At 39.5% G+C, this 25416-nt stretch overlaps 1 protein-coding gene and 2 long non-coding RNA genes across 3 annotated transcripts; 2 read left to right on the top strand and 1 right to left on the bottom strand.

The window, feature by feature from the left end:
- Positions 1-22: 22 nt before the first annotated feature.
- On the top strand, positions 23-24346 carry tmed6 (transmembrane p24 trafficking protein 6). Its single transcript, XM_088006624.1, has 4 exons — positions 23-335; positions 807-933; positions 23111-23268; positions 24009-24346. Exons 1-4 carry the CDS (start codon positions 123-125, stop codon positions 24234-24236), a joined length of 726 nt encoding a protein of 241 aa, XP_087862750.1. The 5' UTR covers positions 23-122; the 3' UTR covers positions 24237-24346.
- On the bottom strand, positions 3691-7477 carry LOC148159519 (uncharacterized). The gene is made up of 2 exons (XR_015763105.1): positions 7424-7477; positions 3691-7257 (listed from the first exon to the last, which is right to left on the bottom strand). It is a non-coding gene; the product is annotated as an uncharacterized LOC148159519 (long non-coding RNA).
- LOC148159518 (uncharacterized) lies at positions 14229-16690 on the top strand. The gene is made up of 3 exons (XR_015763106.1): positions 14229-14577; positions 15853-15936; positions 16525-16690. It is a non-coding gene; the product is annotated as an uncharacterized LOC148159518 (long non-coding RNA).
- Positions 24347-25416: the final 1070 nt, after the last annotated feature.

The raw sequence follows: 25416 nt of genomic DNA, 5'->3' as shown, positions 1-25416 counted from the left end.
ACAGCCCAGTATTCCCACTGGTGGAGCATTCTGGTCCAGTTAATCATTCACAGTTTGTCTTGTATACCACACACTCTGCCTCCACCATTCATTTAGATTAGTTGTTTCCCATTCTTTCAGCCATGTCGTTAGGGACCTCTACATTTTTTATTGTTTTGTGGTTTTGGGGATTTTCTCACTGTGGCCTCCAGACAAAGCCTCGTTCCAGCAGGACAGACCAGGAGCTGTTCTGGGGTGCTGACCAGTATGATTTCTCAGTGGTGCTCCCAGCAGCTGCCACAGAATGTTTCTGGCACTTTGCTCACCATGGAGAGAAATTTTACCTGAGCTTCATGGTGAGTACTGAGCACACTGAGCCACTGTTATTAAACTTTACCTTTAATAACATAAAGTTACCTAATTTTTAAAGTGCAATCAGTAATACTTTTATAACAAATTTATATCAGTAATGATTTCTTGGTTAATGTCAAGTTGTCATAACAAAGACATTTTGAATAATGTCAACTTTGTATTAAAAGTGTCATAATTTACCAAATGACGCTTTATGACAACAGGCTTATTCATGTTCATGACAGGTGTTTATGACAGTGTCATGTCAGTCTTATTCAACCCCCTTCAAATAAAGTGTTACCAAGATTCCTTCATCTTTTTGTACTTCACTAACTTTTACATTTTCCCACTACAAAGACGTCCAAAATTTGGAACAAATTCAACAGTCTGTCCCTGTGGGACAGATATGTCAGAATGTTCCATGTTGACATCATTCCTAAAATAATGAGTTTTCTTCCATTTTCTTCCTTGTCAAGGTCCAGTGGATAACAGGAGTCGGCCTTGTTAGGGACCTATCAGTCACTGTTAACGCTCCCAGCGGTTTGTTAATATCCACTGCTGACGATGCAAAGGGTCAGATCAACTTTGATGTCAATGAAACAGGTATCTCAGTTTACTGCTGCTGTCATCTACACATTTTTTTTCTACTCGTAATTAATTTGAACAATGAAGTATCAGCGCATTTAACTAAACTCGCTAAATACTAAACTTTTTTGCTGGAAACCTTATTCAAACAGCTATCATAGCTACATGTATAAGAACTTTTTTTTTAAGTATTTTTGAATTGGATTGATACTTCAGCATATTTAAATATACTTAGTGGGAAAAACATAATAAAATAGGAATAGAATATTATGATTTGATGAGTATTTTACGAAGGACACAGGCACTCATTTTTTTGTTTAGTAATATACACATTTATATAAATATAGAAACACAAAATCAGATGTTTTACTTGAGTAATTTCTTGAACAGCTACATTTTACTTTTGAGTAAAAATGTGTTGAAGTAGAGCTAGTCTTACTCAAGTACAATTTTTAGGTACTCTGTTGAAAACTACACTTTTGTACATTCTAAACTTTGACAAGTTGACTTTACTTAAACCGATTGCCTTGAAAAATGTAAGTAAGCTTAATTTATTCTTACGTTTTGTTTACTTAACATATACTTGTTCAGTGTACTTAAGACCTTGTTGTATGAACTAAATTGTGTCAAGTTAATTTAACTTAGTTTAGTGAAGTTGTTTCAACTTAGAAACAGTAAGTAAATTATCCTCTTCTTAACTCAACTACATCAAGTTAGTCCAACTTACATGAACAGTACAGTTATATACTTAGCATAACATGACAGTCAATAACCCCACAGAAACCAGGATGAAGTCTGCCATGGCATCTGAATCCTGTGAATCATAAGAAAAGTACAAATAAAAAAAAGGAATGAGATTAAAGTTCTGATTTTTTTTCACAACTTCTGACAAACGGAATAGCAATACATACCAGAGACATTGCAGAACTCTGTCATCGTCCTTGAGGAAAACTGAGAAACATTGCAGGATAGCAGGCGTCATGGTAACAACATCAATGGTCTACAAGTAGGAAAAACAATAAAAGTGAGCACAAGCATATTTTGAAGAAACTGAATCACATTTATTTTTACATGTGGCATAAAATTATTTTTCACCCTTATTTATTGTCTAAGACTGATTAGAATTTTGATGGTTGTGCAGTTAAAGAAGCAACGGCAATTTTCCAACCTGCTGTCAGCTGATTATTATATTAATGCCACAGATGTTTTTTCCAGTCTCAGTCATCCAAATATCATCAATACAAATCCCCCCCAAAAAAATCTGACCCAATGTCCCTTTAACACACCAACTGGTTTTGAAGTTTATTGTAAATGAGAGGATGTAAAGAGGAATCATGTGCATGTGTGCGCGTCCAACTAAACAAGATGTAAATTAAAAACTTTTAGAATTTTCTTCACCTTAAACAAAATCAGACAGAAAGCTCACCTTTCTTTCAACCTGACCAAGAATCTCTGGAAGTACGTTATGAACAACTCCTTTTCAACTTTGAATGCAGCACGGGAGATCCTATCCTCCATTCTGGTGAACTCTGCAAAAACAGTAACAATCAGACCTGGCAGAGGAATTTGGAGGATTTTAAGGTGGAACAGTAAAGAGTCATTTTATTTTATATAAATACATAAACAAGCGTATACCTTTCAAACAAAATACCTATTTTGTTTACTAATACAAATAACTAATGATGCAAATACTAGCATGCTGAGCAAATATTCTCCGATTTGCATATGTTGCAGAAGTCTAAGAATCTAATGTTTCCAATAACTTAAGTCTATTTCTTTATGCAAAATCAATCTACTCAAATATAAGTCACAATAGTTTATAGTATTACTATTATTACTACTATTAGTAAAAGTAAAAGTGTAGTGTCCACCCAAGAAGTTACTCAAGTAAATGTAACCACTACTACCCAGCTCGGAAGAAAAATAATAAAATGAGTAGTCTATTCTTAACCCTTGTATGTAGAAATGGTGTCCAACCGGCAGGGGCGCTGCTAGGAATATTGGGCCCCTGAGAAAAAATTAGAGTGGGCCCTCCTGCCCCCTGCACAGCTGCTGTTACAATTTCTTGATTCTATAATGTGACCCATAAAAAGTGTCACAATTGTTATGGCTTGCAACTGCCTTGCTTTCTTTGGTCCAATACTGATACTAGCACAATATTTACTGCTCATGAATTTTACATGCAACAGTCGACATACAGTATGCAAGTAGATTGCTTAATTTTTTTCTTAGTTTTAGATTACTGAAATGTCTCTCCCCATCAGCAACAGTCAAAAGCAACATGCAAAACACACATAAAACAATCCAGACTTCTCAAAAAATGCTATGTAGTTGCATTTTATGCAAGCTGCAGTATGTAACTTTAATAAAAAAAATGTTTTCTCCATATTTGTTAAAGCTGTCACCATGTCGTGACAGTTTGTTATGAGACAGATAATCTGTGAAAACAATCAATCTTTTCTACCTCCTTCCTGAACTACTATTGCTAGCTAAAGTAATGCACCATTCTGATCAAAAATAACCAATCAGAACCAGGAGGAGGGTCTTAGTGTTGTTAATCAACTTCATTCACTCACTGCTAACTGTGTTAATGGTGGAGAAATAACATGTCATTTCAGGAAAATAGTTTATCTGCGCTCATTGGTAGCTATGCTAACTTGATTGAGCATTTACAACAGGCCATGCTAGCTGCAGCATAGCACAGAGCGAGGGGGTGGAAGGATGAGCAGCCACATGAGATTGTTTCAATCTGGACAGACTCAGACGAGAACAAGAAACAATTAAAAGATTTAATGACAGCAATGAATAAAAGTTCTTTGGCGCTCGGGCCCCGGCAGCTGATTTGAGCTGAGATTTGATGTGAACTCGATGAACATCCCGATAACTGATTAGGGATGCTCTCCCCCGGGGCCCGACACTGGTGGTGGTGGTCAGGAAGGGTTCCATCCTGGAGAACCGAAGGATGAGGGTGGAGATGGGGAGGTGGTGGGTTGAACGCAGCTGGGAAGCGTCTGACGGTTTGGGTGTGGATCCTCTTATGAAGAGCCTGATTGCTGATTGAACGTGCAGGGTGAGGTCCAGGCTGAAGACGGGGATGAGCATGACGTCAATGGGTGAACGGAGGGGGCGGAGTCTTCCAGCTTGAACCTCTGCTAAAGCTCCATTTCAATCTGGACAGACTCAGACGAGAACAAGAAACAATTAAAAGATTTAATGACAGCAATGAATAAAAGTTCTTTGGCGCTCGGGCCCCGGCAGCTGATTTGAGCTGAGATTTGATGTGAACTCGATGGACATCCCGATAACTGATTAGGGATGCTCTCCCCCCAAAAAAGGGGCCGAGGCCGGGGCCGAGGCCCGAGGAAAGGTGAGACCTAAAACTCGTGTGCTGACTTGAGAATGCAGGGAGAAAAGTACAATACGGTTGTAGACTAACGGAGTGCAGAAGACCAGAAGGAGAGAAGCTGGCAGGAGTAATCAAATTTGATAGAGGGGTTTTCATGAGATCATGATGCACAGCTGAAGAATGAAGGCCTGCTCAGAGAAGGGGCCGAAATAATATGAGGTGTGAGAGTGAAGATAGTTGAAGGTGTGGAGCCAGGCTGGGGATAGGATCAGCTAGATGACATCAACTGGAGAATGATGGGGGATAGGTGCCCACTGTAAGGGAGCCAACACTGAAAAGTATGAGGGAAAAGAAAACCAACTGAGACATGGGCCAACATTGAGAGAAAGGCTGGGACATGGGCCAGCAGCAGGGGCAGAGAACGCTGGGACATGGGCCAGCAGCAGGGGCAGGAGACGCTGGGACATGGGCCAGCAGCAGGGGCAGGAGACGCTGGGACATGGGCCAGCAGCAGGGGCAGGAGACGCTGGGACATGGGCCAGCAGCAGGGGCAGGAGACGCTGGGACATGGGCCAGCAGCAGGGGCAGGAGACGCTGGGACATGGGCCAGCAGCAGGGGCAGGAGACGCTGGGACATGGGCCAGCAGCAGGGGCAGGAGACGCTGGGACATGGGCCAGCAGCAGGGGCAGGAGACGCTGGGACATGGGCCAGCAGCAGGGGCAGGAGACGCTGGGACATGGGCCAGCAGCAGGGGCAGGAGACGCTGGGACATGGGCCAGCAGCAGGGGCAGGAGACGCTGGGACATGGGCCAGCAGCAGGGACAGAGGAAAAGCCAAAAAACAGAAAAAGAGTTAGCAATGGAGAGAGAAGGAAAAGTCAAGAGGGGAAGTAATCAGTGAGATGATAAAGAGACTCACAAGACTTAGGATACGGTAGAAGGAGAGTGCTTGTGATGCGACATGTAGGTGGGAGCATGGAGGCGTGAGAAGGAAAATGGTACAAATCACTGGATAAGAATGCTTGCTTAGGCAAGAAAAGACCAACCACCACCAGCGAAATGCGTAGTGCTCACCTAGGCACTGAGGGAGCCCTCGCTAATAAGTTACAGAGCGAGACCTGAGATTAAACATGAAATGAGCGATGCCGTTTAACGGCTGAACTGAACTGGGCAGAGGTGGAGACAGCTCATCAACAACAGTCAAAATGATCATGGGTGAAAAACAGATAAGATTAAAGTCGGTTGATGACATGAAACGGACTGGTGAAGGTTCAGCTTTATAGTAACCCACGACTGATGAGAGCGACAATTAGGGATTGCTTGCGGAGTTAGCCCCTCAGGAAACGGGTTATGGCTGTGGAAAAATTTCGTAAAAAGCTGGAAACTCGAGCTGCTGAAATGAAGGTGAAGCTGAACCAACTACATAGGAGATCCCCCCCCAAAAAAGGGCCATGCCCGACAGACTGAATTTAAAATGAAAAATAGAAAGAAAATACTATCTAAACTCATCAAAAAGCTTTGACGTGTAGAGATGTGCCACTCGAATGAACTACACGGACCTGGCAATGGGGTTGGGAGTTTAGACTAGAATGGCTGAGAGCTTTAGGATACCTGCAAGAGCTGGTTGCCGTAGTGACAGACCCACAAGAATGACTGGTAAGAGTCTAAAGGCTATTGGCCCAGAAGTGAGACTGGAACGAGCACATTTGAGTGTGGGACCGGGGTAAGTGAAAGACCCGACTACATAGCCTGAAAGAGGCAGGATGGCCTGGGAAATAATCTGCCGATTCTGGGAGATCTTGAGATAAAAACTGAGAAGCGACCCATGGGACTTGAACAGGACACATCAGAATATGGAACAGCTTGGTTGATAGCGGCGAAGCAAGTAGACCAGGAATATCCAGAGTTCAGCTAAGAAAAACCTAAAACTTGAGCTACGAAAAGGATCACCTGCTGGAATAGCGACTGCCAGACCATTTAAATCTCTGGATTGTTCTGAACTGAGCTACCAGAATGAAATATGAAACAACCACTATACATTGCGCATGTGGAAAATACCTATAAATCGAATGCTTTAAATAAAAAAAAAACCACGTCTTACATTGAGACTAAACCAGTTCTATTTAAGGTTGCTTTGATAAGTAGTGAATGGACACGAGCAAAAAAAATTTTTTTTTTTTTTTTTAAGAAACAATGATTGGACAATGCCCTCGTCAACAAGAATTTAAGGCCGATTAATAATTAGCAGAAGCGCTGGACAGACTCAACCGAACTGAAGAGGAATTATTAGTTGACTTCATGTTACGTTAGCAAGCCACTCTACTACACGTATTGCGTCGCAACAGGGTAAAAGTCCACAATTAGGTGAATGACAATTTATGCCTCATGCCGCGGTATGAGAAGGCCAGCCGAGACGCGAACCCCTGCTCCAGACGAGATTAGCTGATTGAATTGACTGTTAGGTCATGATAAGGAGTAAATTTAAAATATGCTAATTTTAAAAACCTGCCATGTCTTTATTGGAAAGCCTAATTATAGTTCTCAGATTAATAACTTATTCTGTCCTGTTAACCTTTATGTTACCTGTAGATAAAGTAGATTGTTTGCAGAGATCTTTTGAACTGCCCTTTGTGTGGGAAATCATCAGGAGAAGTTCCAGCTTTCACACTGATCTGTGAAAAGCCTTGAAACAGCAGGAGTCCAGGCCAGTAGAGGAGAAGCTCTGCTCCCACTTGTTTAGATAAAGGTGACAATTTGAGCTTGATCTTGAAAACAAATTGCAGGGAGTGTCTAACTCTAAAGAGGATCAGAGACAACTCCTGGTTGGATGAGTGTAACAGGTGTAGAATGGATCACGACAGGAACCAGGATTTGCATTGATTTATTCCTGTTTAGAACAAAAACATATTCAGCAGCAGCTCCTGGCTCTGGCTCTCCCACACACACCTCTCCACAGCGCAGCTTGGCGCGAACTCACAGGAATGGGTTAAAATCATCTAAAGTTAACAAATAATAATAAAATCTGCATTCATACAAAACAATTAAAATAAAACTGAAACAGAAATAATCTGCCCAAAGGTTACAATTTTACACAGTAATATAAAAATATACCAAAATACATGCATTTAACAACCAGATAACATTTTGAAATAACTCACATACCTGTTTAGAACAAAAACATATTCAGCAGCAGCTCCTGGCTCTGGTTCTCCCACACACACCTTTACCATCCAAAAGAACAAAAATAAAATAACCATGTTGGCACGGTAAACTGAATAAATGCAAAAAACGTGGGAATTAAATACCCAGAAGAGTGCTGTGCTAAACATCAAAAAGTTAACCAACTATTTACAAGTTATGAGTTGAACAGCATACTTTTTCTTTTTACATTTTTAATATTTTAATGTACAGCAGAAGACAACTCTGTGCGCTTACCTCTCCACAGCGCAGCTTGGCGCGAACTGAGGAGGGCAGCGGGAACACACAGGATGTGACACGGAGACAGGAAACAAGAAAATAAAAGCTTCTCCACCAAAATAAAATACAATTCAAAAACCAAGGAAAAACTAATATGGGGATGGATTTGGGGCCACATTAGGATCCAAAATAAAACAGTATAAAACAGAAATAAGTGCAAAGGTGACAGCAATCATGTAAATTCAACAAGGTGTTTTGAGAAGGTTCATCAAAAAAATAAAAAATTAAAATTAGAATACGCCTTTACTATAAAACTTTGTACACAGCAGTAACTACTCGGATTTGCTCTTGTAATTCTCCAAAGACGTCTAAGCACGTCTTTGCTTCCTTCTTCCATTCGACTCAGGTAAATTAATGCATGTCTCTGTTCTGCAGTTCTGTTGTAAATTCATGTGCGTCTTCTTTGGATTAAACTCTAATTCTGAGATGTCTACACTCATTTTCTGTGTGATTTAACTCGGCCGCCGGGAGAACCTGGGATCCGTGAGAAGAAGATGGAGCCAGAGATTTTCCAAAATTACAACAAACAGAATGAATCTACGTAGCTGAACACACACAACGACAATGGTCACGGGCGTCTTGTTAACGAGCTTAAGGGGTTGTATTGAAATTAGTCATAACTAAGCTAACATCACCTGCATCCAGTAGCACTACTCTACTCGGTCGGTTAAATTACAGAAAGTATTGGCGTTATACTAGCGGCTCCTACGCCGTTGGCGACTGGTGTGAACGTCTCCGGGCTTAAGTTGCGTTTGAAATAGATTATATGTTAACAGCGCATAAAAAACTGTTTTAATTGCAGAACAAGGTTGCAGAGGACGCGATAAGGGAGATGGAGGAACCTCCGGTACCAAATCGATGCAGGAATATAAAAGAGTTGGCCATGTAGGTAAAACACGGGCTTGCAGAACAGCTGGGACACAACTGAAGTGTCCGCCCGTGCTGCCGGGCCTGGGTAGCATAAATTATAATACAGCTCAGACGACAAAGAATACTGCGCTGACTAGCGACGAATAACTAATGTGAAGCAGATAGATAACTGCGGTGACCAAACGACCCGTTAGTGATGGGCTGCACTGCTCGCAGTTGAGTGCACATGCCTGCTATTTATACGATAGACATCCCTCCAAGGCTGACTGGATTCTGACATACGCCTTGCAGCGCTTACACAACAACTGGTCACCTGCTGAACCAATGTTATGTTTAAAGGCGCCTCGGAGAAACAGGTGACGATGTTTTAGCTAAGTCAATGTTCGGATAAAAGTCCTTGAACATTAGAACCTGAGTGGCGCATGTATATACGGCCAAAGTGTTCGGGAGGCGATAAACTAATGAAAAGTGTCTGCGTTACGAAGTATTGCGAGACTCGAATGAGACATGAGAATGCTACGTCTTACCCTGGTAGCCTGAAACAGGCGTAGTGAGGGAAAACCAGAGAGGTGTTGCTGAGCGGGCTGACAGCGACCATGCAGGAGAGGGAAATCGTAGGCATGCTGATCCTTAGCGTGGCACTGGTGTGAAGACGACGGTGCGGGTTGAAACAGTGGGATCACGTGTCTGCTTGCCAGAGGTGGATCGTGGAGTAGGTGGCGAGGGAGCGGGAGATGGAGAAATCCCAGTCAGGAGAGAGAAAGGGGGAAGACGCTACATGAAATCATCGAGGAATCTCTTGCATCTGAGGAGCATCCCGACAGCCTGAGACGGGCGTAGAGGGGGAAATCCGGAAAGGTGCTGACCATGACGACATGCGGAAGTGAGAGAAGCTTGGCGGGCGAAGGAAGAAGCCTTTTGCTGCTTCCATCAGATCCTCCCTTTTGATTCTGTCGTTTTTCTTTACGTGGCATCTTTAAACAGGCTGTTCCCTCCACGTAGAGCTCCGCAGTTAGCTACCTTGTCTCACGACTGTGCGGGAGGTAATCCGTCGTGCATCACGGGCCAAAGGGGTCGAAGTAAAAAAGGTGACCGGAGGGCTTATGTTTTTTCGGAGGTGGATCGTGGAGTAAGTGAAATTCTAGACAGGTGAGAGGTAGGCGGGAGAAGCTGCTTGAAATGATCGAGGCTGGGGCCGGAAGAAATCTCTTGCATCCGGGGAGCGTCTGAGGGTTAAAAGAAAGGACCAACGCAGGATGCGAAGTCGAAGGACGGGGAATCACGAAGCTGTGGAGGAGCTGAGACGTGCAGATGAACGGATTGAACGCAGCTGGGAAGCGTCTGACGGTTTGGGTGTGGATCCTCTTATGAAGAGCCTGATTGCTGATTGAACGTGCAGGGTGAGGTCCAGGCTGAGGACGGGGATGAGCATGACGTCAATGGGTGAACGGAGGGGGCGGAGTCTTCCAGCTTGAACCTCTGCTAAAGCTCCATTTTAGTTTTAGTGCTGTCAATCGACAGCACTAAAACTGTCCTGTCTCTGATTGGTTGTTTTTAGAGAGCACTGGGAGAAAGCAGAGGAAATACATTTTTCACAGATTACCTCTCATACCATACTGTCACAACATACCATACTGTCACAACATAATGACAGTTTTAACAAATATGTGGAAAAAAATATATTTGTATAAATTACACACTGCAGCTTTAATTTCACTCAAGAGAGGACGGGTCAGGAGGGACGTGGGTTATAACTGACTGACTCACCCGTTGCTAAGTGGTAAAAGTTACAGGGAACACGTTAAATATATGAATATGTTGGTAATTTTTTTCCTTAATTCATTAAATGCTAGTGAAATGGAGGCAAACAGCTAAGCTAACTATGCTAAATGGTTGATAATCTCACAGTCTACCCACCTGTGGGTAGACTGTCTGAGATTTATAACAAGAGTGTTATAAATTAACACTCTTGCCTTTTTCTCTCTCTCCCTCTATTTTGTTTTTGAAAACCTGATTTTATAACTTTTCTTAGCAGCATAGTAACTGGTAGTCATTCGTGGCCGCAGTTTCTACTGACTGCAGCTGCATACAGCGTCACTCTCAAGCGCTCCAAGAAGGAACGAACCATTTCATGCAGATCCAGGGGGGAGTTAAGGGCAAAAACCCTACGGTGGCCGACAGGTGCAAATGCGCACCAAAAGAGAAAACATGCAAACAAAAGAAAAGACACACCCCCGAATCAAATGCAGCAAACAAAAAAGAAAACACCCCCGAATTAGAAAACACCCCCGAATTAGAAAACACCCCCGAATTAAATGCAGCAAACAAAAAAGAAAACACCCCCGAATTAGAAAACACCCCCGAATTAGAAAACACCCCCGAATTAGAAAACACCCCCCGAATTAAATGCAGCAAACAAAAAAGAAAACACCCCCGAATTAGAAAACACCCCCGAATTAGAAAACACCCCCGAATTAAATGCAGCAAACAAAAAAGAAAACACCCCCGAATTAGAAAACACCCCCGAATTAAATGCAGCAAACAAAAAAGAAAACACCCCCGAATTAGAAAACACCCCCGAATTAGAAAACACCCCCGAATGAAATGCAGCAAACAAAAAGTGTTGAAAACGGAAGTGCTCCAGACCACTATGCGGAGTCTAACAAAAAATAGCTGTGTCCGAATTCAGGCTCTGCATCCTTTCAAGGGCCCTGAGAAACTGATCCTTCGAAGCATAGACATAATAAAAGAGTACACCCTCCCCCCCACGATTGGCTGCTCCGGCGCAAATACACTTTGCTTTGCTCAACCAAAACAGCAGAAGATGCCTTCAGCACTGCGGAATATTGTTGATCGGATCGACGGACTACTGACGTGAGGGCTCGACAGACTTTTCGCAAGTAAGATGGACATATTACTGTGTATTTTTGTGATTAGAATATTACTATACTGTATTTATGTCCACTGGCGAAATACCAGCTAATGCTAGCTATAGTGCTTGGTGTTCAGCCCCCGCTCTGACAGCTAACCGAGATTCCGTAAATCTTAAAATGTTTAAGTCATTCTCCAACATTTAGATTATCTGATACAAGAGCCTACTATAGAAATGAAACAATATTATAAAAATCATAACATTCACCAGCAAAGTTTACACAGATGACAATGGCTATTATTTAATTATTTAACTCAGTCAACGTAAGATAACTCGAAAATGTCCCGTTTTTGTTTTGAAGGTTTCCTACGACGTGAGGAAGAAGGGAGAGACAGATTCACTGCACAGCACGGATGAATCTCGTATCGGATTTTGGACCCAATCTCAGCTGCTGAATCACTCTTAAACCAGAACTCGTAGGCTGGAAAACATTATATATATATATATATATATATATATATATATATATATATATATATATATATATATATATATATATATATATATATATATGTATATATATATATATATATATATATATATATATATATATATATATATAAATATTTTCCCTTCTCACCCTCCGCGGGTGGTCTCTTTCATCCTCTGAGCTCGGGTCCTCTACCAGAGGCCTGGGAGATATATATATATATATATATATATATATATATATATATATATATATATATATATATATATATATATATATATATATATATATATATATATATATATATATATATATGTGTGTGTGTGTGTGTGTGTGTGCGTGCATAATCATGCATAGCCTAATGTATATTATTCAGTATTAATGATTATTTATTTATGTTTGTATACTTATATAAGTATGTATTGATAAGACGAGAGCGGTCCATTAGGCGTCTGTCCTTTTATTATGTCTATGTGAGAAACGGCCCGATCTACAGAAGACGGATCCTTCGAAGGCCACGAATATGGACGACCAGAAGAGAGAAGCTGTAGCCTCCGGCTAGCTGCCTAGCCTCCATCTCGGCGTTATGTTGCTTAGCAACCGTGACAACGTGAAGCACAGAGCAACGAAGTAAAAAAAACGGACTCAGTTGTTTTTTACTCTTTATTTCTGTATTATTCTTCACCTTTTGTAATAAAAGTTGTTCCATAGTAAAAAGAAAATCTGTCTGATTCTAAAATGTTTAATGTATACAAGGGATATTATTCATTTTCAAATACTCTCCAGATCTCAAGTAGTAAGACATTACAGTTAAATAAACTATGTTTGAAGGCTTAACTTTAATCAGTCAAACCCATTTGCTCAGGAATAAATTAAATACTTTATTAATATCTACATGGAGCGCCCGGCCAGCTGACAGCTTGCGAGTGAAGCTGGCTGTTAATGCAGCGGGAGAAGACATCTCCGAAAACGTCGGAGCAATATTGGAAGTAGGTGATTTATTAATGAACCGAGCAGATATTTCAGATCTATACATCTACATTCTCGCCTAAAAACATTGTAAAAATTAAATTTGTGTAATTTTAAGTGTAATACAGCAAAGATTATTTTGTCGCCATTGCTGCTTCGGGGGTGTTTTCTAATTCGGGGGTGTTTTCTAATTCGGGGGTGTTTTCTAATTCGGGGGTGTTTTCTTTTTTGTTTGCTGCATTTCATTCGGGGGTGTTTTCTAATTCGGGGGTGTTTTCTAATTCGGGGGTGTTTTCTTTTTTGTTTGCTGCATTTAATTCGGGGGTGTTTTCTAATTTTCTAATTCGGGGGTGTTTTCTAATTCGGGGGTGTTTTCTAATTCGGGGGTGTTTTCTTTTTTGTTTGCTGCATTTAATTCGGGGGTGTTTTCTAATTCGGGGGTGTTTTCTAATTCGGGGGTGTTTTCTTTTTTGTTTGCTGCATTTAATTCGGGGGTGTTTTCTAATTCGGGGGTGTTTTCTAATTCGGGGGTGTTTTCTTTTTTGTTTGCTGCATTTGATTCAGGGGGGTGTCTTTTCTTTTGTTTGCATGTTTTCTCTTTTGCTGCGCATTTGCACCTGTCGGCCACCGTAAAAAACGGATGTGTGTTTTTTTGGTCTGGGAGCAGTAACATTAAATTTTTACTACTAAAAACAATCTTTGAAAATACGATACGATTAATTTTGTATTTGACAGGACCCCAATTTTTTATTTTATTTCTATAAACAAAATATAAAAACATTAATTGTGAAGGGGTCCCTGCTGCACTCAAAAAAAATGAACTTAGGCGGTTATTACATTAATAAAAGAATAGCATGTACTTTTAACACAATAATTTCATGTTTTAAACAAAAACGTGATAAAATCATGTTGAACAAACAAGAAATTCATCAACTTAACGTTTATGAAATTGAATCAAGTTGAGATAACACGATTCATTATAGTCAGACTGATCTTGTGCTGGAGGCGACGAGCGAGATCACGGCAGATCCCGCGAGATCATGGGAAATCACACGAGGCCCCGCGAGATGATTGTTTTTCGTGCCAGGAAAACGCCAGCTGCAGTTTAGAGAATACTAAATTTTCCTGGCAGGATTAGTGTTGCTATGTTTGGTTACGTTTCTATGTAATTGATGTACTCATGTCAGTGGCTAACATCACATGAAGTGATGGTTAGCTGGTAATTAATCAGCGTTTTTCTAACGTTTGCACCATTTCCTGCTTGCTCCATGCTTGTGTCAAAGCACAACTGAATTGAAGTGGTCATTGCATTTATAAAAAACAACATGTTTAACAGAATTATTTTATGTTTCAAAGGCAAATATGACAAAATCACGTCAAATAAACATAAAATTCAACAACCTAGCGTTAATAAAATGTATTCAAGTTGAGACAACGTGATTCAATTTAGTCAGACTAATCTCCCGCCGAAGAGGGTCTAGCGAGACCCGGAGATCACGCGAGACACTAGCGAGATTACGGAAGATCACGCGAGATGCTAGCGAGATCACGCGAGATCTTGTGTCTGGGAAAACTTCAAACGGTTCTTTCAAGAGAAGCGGGAAGATTCCTGATTTGGATCTGCTTAATTTGAAAAAGGTAAGATTCAGTCTATTTTCATCCGTCTAAATCAAAAATAAAAATCGAAATAAAAAGATGCAAATTAAAATCATCAGACTTTTTAAAAAAAGCATTTTTTTCTATGTTCGGTCACGTTTCTATGTAATTGATGTACTCAAATCATGCTAACATCACATATGTTTGGTGCATTTTGTGGGGAAAAAAACAGTCTGTAGAACTATGTGTAAGGGTCACAAAGCTGCTGTCAACACAAAAACGGACCCCATAAATGTCAGTTTTGCTCCTCCTGAGGTTGTTAAAACTCCCTGGAAAAAAGTTGGACTGATGTAAATTCAGCATCTGGTGCCATACAAACTCTGAAGTCTGAGGTTTAGTGGATTTTAAACACTGGGGCCAAACATAAGTCTATTTAAATGTTTTTTATTATTATTTAATTTCAGTACTGTTATTATGTAGGTAAATGCAGAGTGGACATTGGATACACACACACTTTTGTGGCTTTCTATCGTAATACAGATTCTTAATTTATTAATAATAAAAAGTATTAAATTTGAGTCAGAGGAACCTGCGGAGACCTTTGCTGTTAGAGCTTTAAATGTGCTTGCAATGTCCACATAAATGTCCACCTGCTAGCTATGGATTTCTAGTATTTTTTTCTGGCTGAAACACTCAGAGGATTGTCCATTATTCCTATTAGTCCATGAACAGACTTGAGCTTTCTTTTTTTAAATGCATATATTCCTCTGCTCTAAAGATGCATTTTGTTATTGTACTTGTTTTTCCCCAAATAATTGTAGTTCAAAAACAATTTTTAAGTTTATCAGTTTAATTTTGAAATGTTGAGGTTTTTGTTTTGATTTTTATGTTTTATATTTTTATTGCTTTCTACCATGTTCAAGTCACCACTGTTCTGCAATACATGCTTGCATGTGCCCAGTGGTTATATTCAGTTTCAGAACAGCTGAAACACTGGGTGCCTTTAAATCTCAACTTAAAACCCACCTGTTTAGTGTTGCTTATAGCTAAATTAGGCTTAGTGCGGTTTTAATGTTTTTAATGTTTTTGGCTTTACTTTTTATCTGTTTCACTGTATATTAAATGTTGCATGACTCTGTGTTTCTGTTTTTAATTATGTAAAGCACTTTGAAATGCCTTTCTGCTGAAATGTGTAAAATTTGATTGATTGATTCATGATCCATTCAAGAGACTTGTACTAAAAGTTTGAATGTTCAGATACAACTCTGCTCAGGGTGAATTACATATTTTAATGTTTGAAAATCTGATCTCTTTCAGAACATCACCTGTCTGTTATCCACCTACATAAGCACTGGTGAAGGGGGTCATCGGCCATCAAGTTTTAGATTGCAGTGGCTAATGGTAAGTTTTGCCAGATCTAAAGTGACTGAATCTAGTGTTGGAGCGATTAAGGGTTCAGCTAAACTTGTATTTGGCAAGTCTGTTTTATTTGTCTTTATCTGCGTGGGGATGTGGAACTGTAAGGAGTGTTGTCTCTCTCTGTCTAGTAGATATGAGCTGCTATCAGCCCTATGCTAGCTACAGAATAGTACAGAGCAAGGGGGAAGAAGGATGAGCAGCAACATGAGATTGGGATTGACAGCACTAAAACTCTCCTGCCACTGACTGGTTGTTTCTAGCACTGGGAGAAGGCAGAGGAAATAGATTTTTCACAGTATATCCCTCTATACTGTACCCTTGTTTCAGACATAAATATTTCTTAGGTGACAGCTTCAGTTAGAAGCTTAAATAAAATGTTAAACTTAATTTTAGTCATGGCATAATGAAAGGAGAATAACAAATTTAAAGATCTTTCAAATAGGCTGTAAGCCACTGATCACTTTCGTTGTGACTTCCTTTGAATTTAGCAAAGTTTTCAAGTATGTGACCCTATTGTATACTGCTGGATTTTTGCGGTTGTTCTCATTGTTTTCTGATCTGCATATTTAGGAAAACACGGCTGAAGTCAGACGAGAGTGGATCCTAAAAGGTCTGTGTGCATACCTGAATGAAGATCCAGAGAAGCTGGAGAAAGAGTACATGGTATGTTAATTTATCTTTGTGTCCACAAAAGAGGTGATTATAGTTGGAGTTAATTGGACTTCCTGTGAATTACCAATAAATTTAAAGTAAGAGAAGATCATTAAAACTCTTTTTTTTCACTTGGGTACATTCAATTTTAATTTGACTTTTGAGATGCTTGTAGATTTCTCCCACAGAAAAGGATAATCATTAGTAAGATTGATATAATTACAGTTATTAAGTGGGTTTAAAATGAGGATTTTTAGGTGAGTTAAACTCCACAAAAAGATCTTTGGCCTGTTTTATTTAGCCTTTTTTTTCTAACAGCATTGTTTCATATGCAGACAAAAATATTAACTAACTTTACCTAAGATGTTAGTACTGATCTATTTGGAAATAACTACCACACATAGTCATGACATTTCCTCCATCCAGGAAATAAGACAGGTTCTTCATGTATAAGATGTTTGGTTTGTGTACAGAGTCAGGGATTTGTACTTGCACATAAGTAGGACTGGTTTGGAATGACAGTGTGTGGTGGATCCTCAGACTATCATTTCAATTGAGGAGAACAGGCCATGGAATATGGGGCCTATTTGGGATTCATCCCTTCTCTTCATGTTTTTCCATATGAGACAATATACCGTATTTTCCGCACCACAAGGTGCACCGCATTATAAGACGATTTTTGTGAAAATGTAAGGCTTTTAGGTGCACCTTATGGTGCAGAAAATATGGTACCTTTTCTAAATGGGAAATCTTACCACTGGACTCACAATTAACACAGACAGATCTTTGATGGACCTTAGCTGTTGTTGAGTCAGCCAAACAAGTGTAAAGTTATTTTTTTTATTTCATGAGATGTGAAATCTCTCCCCTCCAAAACCCCACCCTTGTTCCCATCATCAAGGTGCACAAATGGCCATAACCGAGACCGTCTGTGGAATCTTCGTTATCTGACCGGAGAGTGCAGAGCCTGGCGATGCCATTGAGGATGTTGGGATTCTCCTGGACGGGGTGGAAGTGATGAACAACTTGGGCAATCTATCTTTACATGTTTTTCTAAAGACCGCAATGGAAAACTAAATTTTAACTGTTACAGTTCGCAAAGTTGAGCGAATTTACTGACACTTTTTATGTTGTTAAGAATTTGATCTATGCTAAACACAGCCCAGTTTTTTTCTGGAAAAACAAAACTGACCTTTTGTTGTTTATTTCAACTTTCAACTCAGCTGTTTTTTGTGCTGTGTAAAAAGAAAATGGATAACAATTTTGAAAATAAAGTTCATGTTGTACTTTTTCTCATTGTTGAGTGTTCTTTCAGTGTGGTCTTAACACTTAATTTAATAGCACTTAAGAAAATGTCTTTGAATTAACATAATTCAATCATGGAAAGATTTTCCACACGATTATATAGCTTTCTTTCAGCATGAAGCATGTTTGTTCAGCTAACTTAATTTTCATGGGTTGGATCAACTTAATTAAGTAGTGTGAAGTTATCACTGTAAAATTAGTTGGTCTGGTTCTATTAAATTACATTGGGTCCAACTAAAGTAAATAAGTTGAATCAACCACAAAAATTAAGTTGAACCAACACATTTGCTTTAAATTGGAATAACCTTAATTTAAGTTGAACCAACACATTTGCTTTAAATTGGAATAACCTTAATTTAAGTTGAACCAACACATTTGCTTTAAATTGGAATAACCTTAATTTAAGTTGAACCAACACATTTCCTTTAAATTGGAGTAACATAATTACATAGTGCTGAAATAAAGCAAAGTAATCAGGTGGAAAATCTTTCCATGATTTTTTTATGTTAATCCAAAGAGTTATTTCTTTCAGTGTGGTCAGGGTCCCTAGAATTGTCATCACTTTTCACCCCTTTACCGCCCCTGCCAATCAACCCCACACACGTAAAACTTATATTTTCAGGGTTTCCCCCAGTGTATTATAAGCCTGGCGCCTTGCCATGCTTTACTAGCCCCGCCGCCAGGCTAAGCATTGCTTGTTTACGTTTCTAGGAAAGGAAAAAAAATGTTTGGTTTTTTTGTTTGTTTTTTAAAGCCGGGCTGCAAGCGTCTCTTTTGCTCTTAGCATTTCACTAGCAGACCAGATTTATTCTTAAAGGATAGGTTTATAATAGATAGGTTTATAGTTTATGCATTTACACCCGACAGCGCGTGGACTAATCACACCGCTGGGGCCTCTGCGCTTTGCCTCGCGCGCTGCCGCTGCTTTACCTCAGTGGGATCGCGCATGCCTCCTTTCACTCAAACTGGACTCACGCTGACCTGTATGGATATTTACATAAACCTACTGTGAGGAATCATGATCCTTTGGAGAACTCTAGGTAAGAGTTTAAAACCCGCCGCGTTAGCTCTGGTTGCGCAGCTCAATGTGAACCGCAGGAATAAGTTGTAGCGAATTCAGAGGTGCGCGTTGTGGAGTGGTGAGAATGATTTATCTTTGTGAACGAACAATTATATGGGGCATTTACATCTCAACACACTGCCCAGCGTGTGGCTCTGTGTCTGTCTTCCCTGTAAAGTTTATGTCAGTGGTCCCGGTTGGCCAGAGCGTTTGTGGATAACGAGCAGCGCTAACCTCATCATGCAGGTTCAGCCCGGTGAGAAGCTTTCATGCTCTCCTCGGAGTCACGCATCATGCTGATTTTATATTATTTTAAGTATTATTTTTAGTATTATTTTTCCGGTTACATGATGCATCAAACCATATCAAATGCATCGTCTACTTAGAGTTAATACGCGTGGCAACACGGAGATCTGAGAAACTCATCCCATAAACTCGACCAACCAGAATAGTTTCTGCAACGGTATTAAAAACTCAACAGACACGAAATGGAAGAGCTACTCAAGCCACATTAGCAGCATTGAATTAAATCTCCCATTTGTTGCGCATCTCTGCATAGTGCAGCAGATTTAACTCATCATGCAGGGCCGCATGAGGCCTTGAGCAGAATCTGACTTAGGGGCCCCTTTTGTTCTTAAAAATATCAGCACCTCCAACAGCTTCTGTGTTAAATTTATTGAAATATGGGAGAAGGGAGTAGTTTAATTGGCCAGCCTAAAAAGCAATAAGTTATAATCGCAGTTTACCAATTTGTATTTGTGTCAGAGCCCAGCTTAACATCAGCTGATAGCCCCGGGTTCTCAGACAACAAGGAGGGAAACAGTAACGCAACACCAAGGGAGGACAATTCAGTTAGTTAGCTCTTTTTTTATTCCCCAACGGAATAAAATGCTCCGTTTTCTTGTTTGTGTAAAACAACAATAAAAATATTAAAATGTCCAAATCAGAACAAACTAAAATCGTCCAAGAGGGCCAACATCCACACAAAATCCAGTGAGGACGGCGAATCCTGCGCTCCGTCCAGGCTGTAGTCACAGCCCCAGCGCCACCGCCTCCTGTGGTCGTTCCAGCCCACTCTAGTTGCTCCGCGTAAAGCGCCGCCCGCTGGCGTCCTGTTGGGACAAAAACACCTGGCCAGAAGAGCGATCGCTGAACAGCGGATGTTTTATCTGTCCCAGCAAGGGTCCCTGAAGACAATCAGTGGAAACGTTACTTACTGACCAGGGCAGAGTTCCCCCTCTGCCCGCTGACGGTCCGACACGTCATTCCCACTGATTGTATCCTCTGCTGCCAACCACTGGCTCGTTCGGGGTCGCAGTCCTCCGTCACGAACCTTCCTGGATTCCTCTTTTTCTTCTCTTCTCAACGCGAAGTCCTCTGCCTTTTAAAAGCCACTGCCAGCGTCTTGCAGGTTCCAAGTATGCTGCCTACGGGCACGCCCACCCCGAGCAGGTGACTCGAATCAGCTATTAGTTCTCGGAGTCCACAGTGAATAAAAAAAAACAAAACATGCAGCGAAAACACTCAATAAAAACCACACTTAAAAAGTAAAAACAAATTTCCACTGTGTGACATCTGTAAATTCAAAAATTAAACTCACAGCATCAGATTGTTTCTATGGTAACAAAACAATCTAACTATGAATATTGTTCTTTGAAGTTTTACAAAGTTTTTCAACAATTTAAAATAATTTAATTTATGTATGCCCAAACAATTGAATCAACTTTAACAGCTTTGATAATCTCAATAAACAAGTGGTACATTTATGTATCTGTGGTCTGTTTTAAAAATATTAGCGTTTAAGGGGCCCCTGAAGCCCTGGGGGCCTGATGGAGCCGCTGACTTAATTTGGATTAAACAGAAGTGCAAATTTGTTGTTTTTAGACTAGTTGTGGGTTTAAATAGCATTTCACTCGAGATCTTTTCTCGAGTGAAAAGATCTCGAGTGAATGTAATGTAATTACATTTCCTGTAATTACATTACAGGAAATGTAATTTACATTTACTGTATTACATTTACAGGAAATGTAAATGTAATACTTTTACATTTCCTGTCAACTTAACATCTTTTAATACAAAAACACAGTGGACCACCAGTGGACCGACTCAACGCCCCGACCACCGGGCTTAGCACGTTTTCTGGGGGAAACCCTGATTTACCATGTTTTACGTGTGTGGACTGAGACAATCAGCCCTTGCACACACAAGGGTAAACTAGCTTACCATGATATATTGTCGATAGTAGCTAACATTATCTGCCCAACAGCATTACTCTACTTACTAGGTTTGCTTAGAAGAAGAAGAAAAAAATAAACAGTGCAAAGATATTTGCCTTTTAATGGTTTTGTGCCATGATTCTAACACACCAGTGTGCACCTCCGCACAGCAACACGTCTCGAGAAGGACCTCGCTGCAGCAAATAGAAAGGGGCGGGGACGGACCGATGTCAGTCTCATACCTTATTTGGAAATGGGACCATTGCAATCCGGAAGTGAAGGGGGCGCTATTTCCTATATTATCCGCGGTCTCCCGTTTTAATTTTCTTTTGAAATCTGTGATTATAGCTTTATCTTTAGGAAGGAGTTTCTCTCTCAACATGTATTTGAACTTCTCTCTTTTATTTACTTCAGCGCAGCTCACAGTTTTTGACAATTTCCGTTGCTTTCTGTGTACTTCTAAATCTGCTTCCTAGTCGCATCTTTTCGGGCCTGCTACTGCCTCTACTGGCATGGGGATGGTAACACAACTAAACGAGACTACCACAAAATCTTTATTATTTACTATTAATTTCGCCATTACTGCCAACGTGAAAATGGTGAAAATCGAACTTTATTGAGTTTTCACAAATCCGAAAAAAGGTTCACAAATCCCAAAAATGGTTTTAAATATTCTGCTATTAGAGCAGAATAATCTAGTCCAGGTTTGAAATGTCTTGTAGTTTTTTAATTAGAGCAGTTTTAGTAATGGAAGAGGTGCCAAAAATGGTGAAAATCGAACTTTATTGAGTTTTCACAAATCAGAAAAAGGTTTCACAAATCCCAAACATGGTTTTAAATATTCTGCTATTAGAGAAGAATAATATAGTCCAGGTTTGAAGTGTCTAGGAGTTGTAGTTTTTTTAATTAGAGCAGTTTTAGTAATGAAAGAGGTGCCAAAAATGGTGAAAATCGAACTTTATTGAGTTTTCACAAATCAGAAAAAGGTTTCATAAATCCCAAACATGGTTTTAAATATTCTGCTATTAGAGAATAATAATGTAGTCCAGGCTTGAAGTGTCTAGGTGTAGTAGTTTTTAAACTAGAGTTAATTAAAGATGCGGAAAGTAGTGAAAAATTAAGTGGAATTGCCCTTTAGCTATTAGAAGCTAGAATTGGAAACCAACTTCAGCTTCGTATTATACATCAGATCTCTTAACATGGACAAAAACATTAAAGGCTCTCAAGTAAAAGGCATGGCAGTTTTAGCTAATGTTGGACCCATGAGCCCATGCTAACATTAGCATATTAGCCTGCAAGGAGTTTTATGCATCATCTTTTACAAGAAAAATAAACCAGTAACCATATATACGAGTAGTAAAGGCATACATGACACATGAAAACATACTAAAGAGGAATAACTCACCTTTAAAGAAGTTCTGTTTCTTCTTATGTGCAAGTCCACAAACATTCTGGAAGCTTCCCGCACTTTATTACGCATGCGCACTGCTGAACTGAAGCATTTGCTCCAGTAACAAAAATATTCAAATCCAGTTTACTCAAAATAACTTAGTCTTGTACCTTTCTCAGGCCAAAACATGTACGTTACTCACATTATTTGAGTTGAATTAACATTTTAGTGAGATTTAAGTAAAGCATACAAACCTAATTTAAGTAAAAACAGGTATTGCATTTTAGAGTGTATTTATTTAGGTTATCAGCATCTGAAACATTTAAGTGAGGCAAAGAAAACAAAAAAAACCTAGAAGAAATCTGTAGAGGCCAAATGAATGAAGAAAAACATAAATCAAGTCAAATTAAGTAAATCACAAAGGTTAACCTGTTCAGGTTTCCCTTTCATTTGTCTATGATCCTGCAATAAATCAACCAAAGAAATAAAACTATGACTGTGTCTGAACTTTTAACTTGATGTTTAATTACACAGGTTTCTATCAGATGTGTTTGAGCAACTTCCACAACCGCTTCAGCACAATGCAGGTCTTTCTCAGCTTCGGTGTTTACTATGACAACCAGAACTCTTCCAAAGACACGGAGAGGGACATGAAGGAGGAGGAGTTGAACAACACACTGAGCTTCATTCAGGTCTCTTCATTTTCTCTGGAAAATTCACTTTACTGCAAATAAATAAATTTTCTGTTCAGATGTGAGCAGAACATATATTTGCATATAGACATTGTTATAAATGTAATTTTCATTCACCTGAAAAAGTAAAAATCATGTGTTCAAAAACATGCTTTGCTTGTAGAGCAAATATTCAGCAAATTTTCAAGAATTAATCTGTGAGTATTTACAAATATTGATAAGCACATTTTACACATTTATTATATGACTAGTTAAACTGTGTGGTGTGTTTAGAAATGTGTCTGTTTATATAAAGAAGCTGTCTGCTAAAAAAAATACACTGGGACAAAAGCTAGAATTTTCTTTTTTTTAAGATTTTGAGAAACATTAAAGGCTATTAAAACTTTCTACTATTATAAAGTTTTCTAATGGAAAAAAAGAAAAACAAAGATATGTAGATGGTCTGGCTGCACAGAAGTCTGTGTTCAACATGACATGTCATCTCAGGGTCCTACAAAGTAAAACCAGTAAACATCAGTTCTAAGTCTGATTCTAACTGATTACTCAGATCTGTTGCAATAGGCCTTTAAAATTATGTGAATAAATTCCCAAAATAATTTATAAGCATGGGCATGGATCACACATTTAACACACACAATTATATATCATAGAAATGCACGATATCATTAAATATCTAGATCCAAACAGAAAAGTCTTTTTTTTTATGGGAAGTGTTTTTTTATTTGTTCTTACATTTTTAGGCTGCCACCAGTAAAGTGGAGCGCCACATCTTCCACATGTTCCGCTACTACAGCTTCAGCCGCATGAGGAGGAGCGCAGACCACTTCCTGCTGCAGTCCAACTCCCGCTACATCACATGGTGGTCGATGGCCCTCAGCCTGGTGATCGTCACTTCTGGGTACCTGCAGCTCCTCTTCCTCAAAAGCCTCTTTGTGAGCAAAGCTGAGGCTGAAAAGCCTCGATGCTGATAGGCAGCGAACGAACCAAGAAATTCGTCTAAGCAGTCTAAGCAGACTCCAAACCTCTCCTGGTTCTGGGTCCATGTGAAACATTAAAGAAATGTTCTAAAAACCTCTAATTAGAATTGTTTTAATTGACAATTATATCTATTTTGTTTTTTAAACTGATAGACTTCTATTATTAGTTTTTTTCTTTCTTTTCCAACAATCCCCTCTCCAGAAATTTGGCATGGTTCAACATTCAGGTGCAGCTTTGCTGCATGCCAGCTCAACAGGAACATCTAAACTCATTTTAGAAACTGAAACGCCTCAATAGCTTCATTTAGGTAAAATATTTCAAGTCTCTATTCCATACGATTTTAATGATTATGGTCACGGAAGTGATTGGAAGAGGAAATTTTAATATTGTAATATTATTATTATTACAATATTATTTTTTTATTATTACAATTTTAATATTGTAACATTTTAAAATTGTGAAAAGTTAAATATTGGAAACACCTGGTGTTACATACTGATCAGTTAATACACTCAAACACCTGCAAAGTTTTCCTGAGCCTTTAAGACCTCTCAGTCTGGGTCAGATGAGAAAGACTGCCAGTTGTAGCAACTGTCTTTTCCATAGAAAGTTGAGTGGAAGGAAAACGTGTGACAAGTTGGACTAGTAACACGCATAACTGTCAAGCAAAACATTTTCAATGACTTGGAAGAGCTTCACAAAGACTGGACTGTGGCTCGAGTCGGGTCATTAGCTTGGATCCAAAAGAGCTGAGCAGATGTTGACTAACCTGAATAAGCTGAATAAGTTTGGATGAAGTGTGAACAATTTCATCCAAACATGGGGAGCCTTAACTGAAGCTACTTAAAGTTTATTTGGGGCCGGTGTTTAGCGAATTTCCCCAGACACAACTTGTCAATTTGGCTTCATCTTTCTAAAATAGAAGAAAAAAAATAGGTTTCATGGTTTGTACACCTGAAATTAGGTTGAACTTTTCTTAGATTTAGAAAAAGACCAGAATGTTTTTATTCTGTCCTGATACATGAAACTATAGAACTAAAGTAGGGTTGGCTTTCTCTCTAAAGATACTAAAAACGTCTGCAGATAGCGACGTGCAACATCTGGACTGACTGTAGACACAAACAGACTCATTTTTAACACAAACCAGGGTTTTTTTTTTACTTCAAAAAC

Source organism: Poecilia mexicana, unplaced genomic scaffold (genome assembly GCF_051168715.1).
Source record: "Poecilia mexicana isolate PSO_F unplaced genomic scaffold, ASM5116871v1 scaffold_6, whole genome shotgun sequence".
NCBI lineage: Eukaryota > Metazoa > Chordata > Actinopteri > Cyprinodontiformes > Poeciliidae > Poecilia > Poecilia mexicana.
The sequence above is the reverse complement of the archived record's forward strand: the minus strand, read 5'-3'. Positions and strand labels throughout refer to the sequence as shown.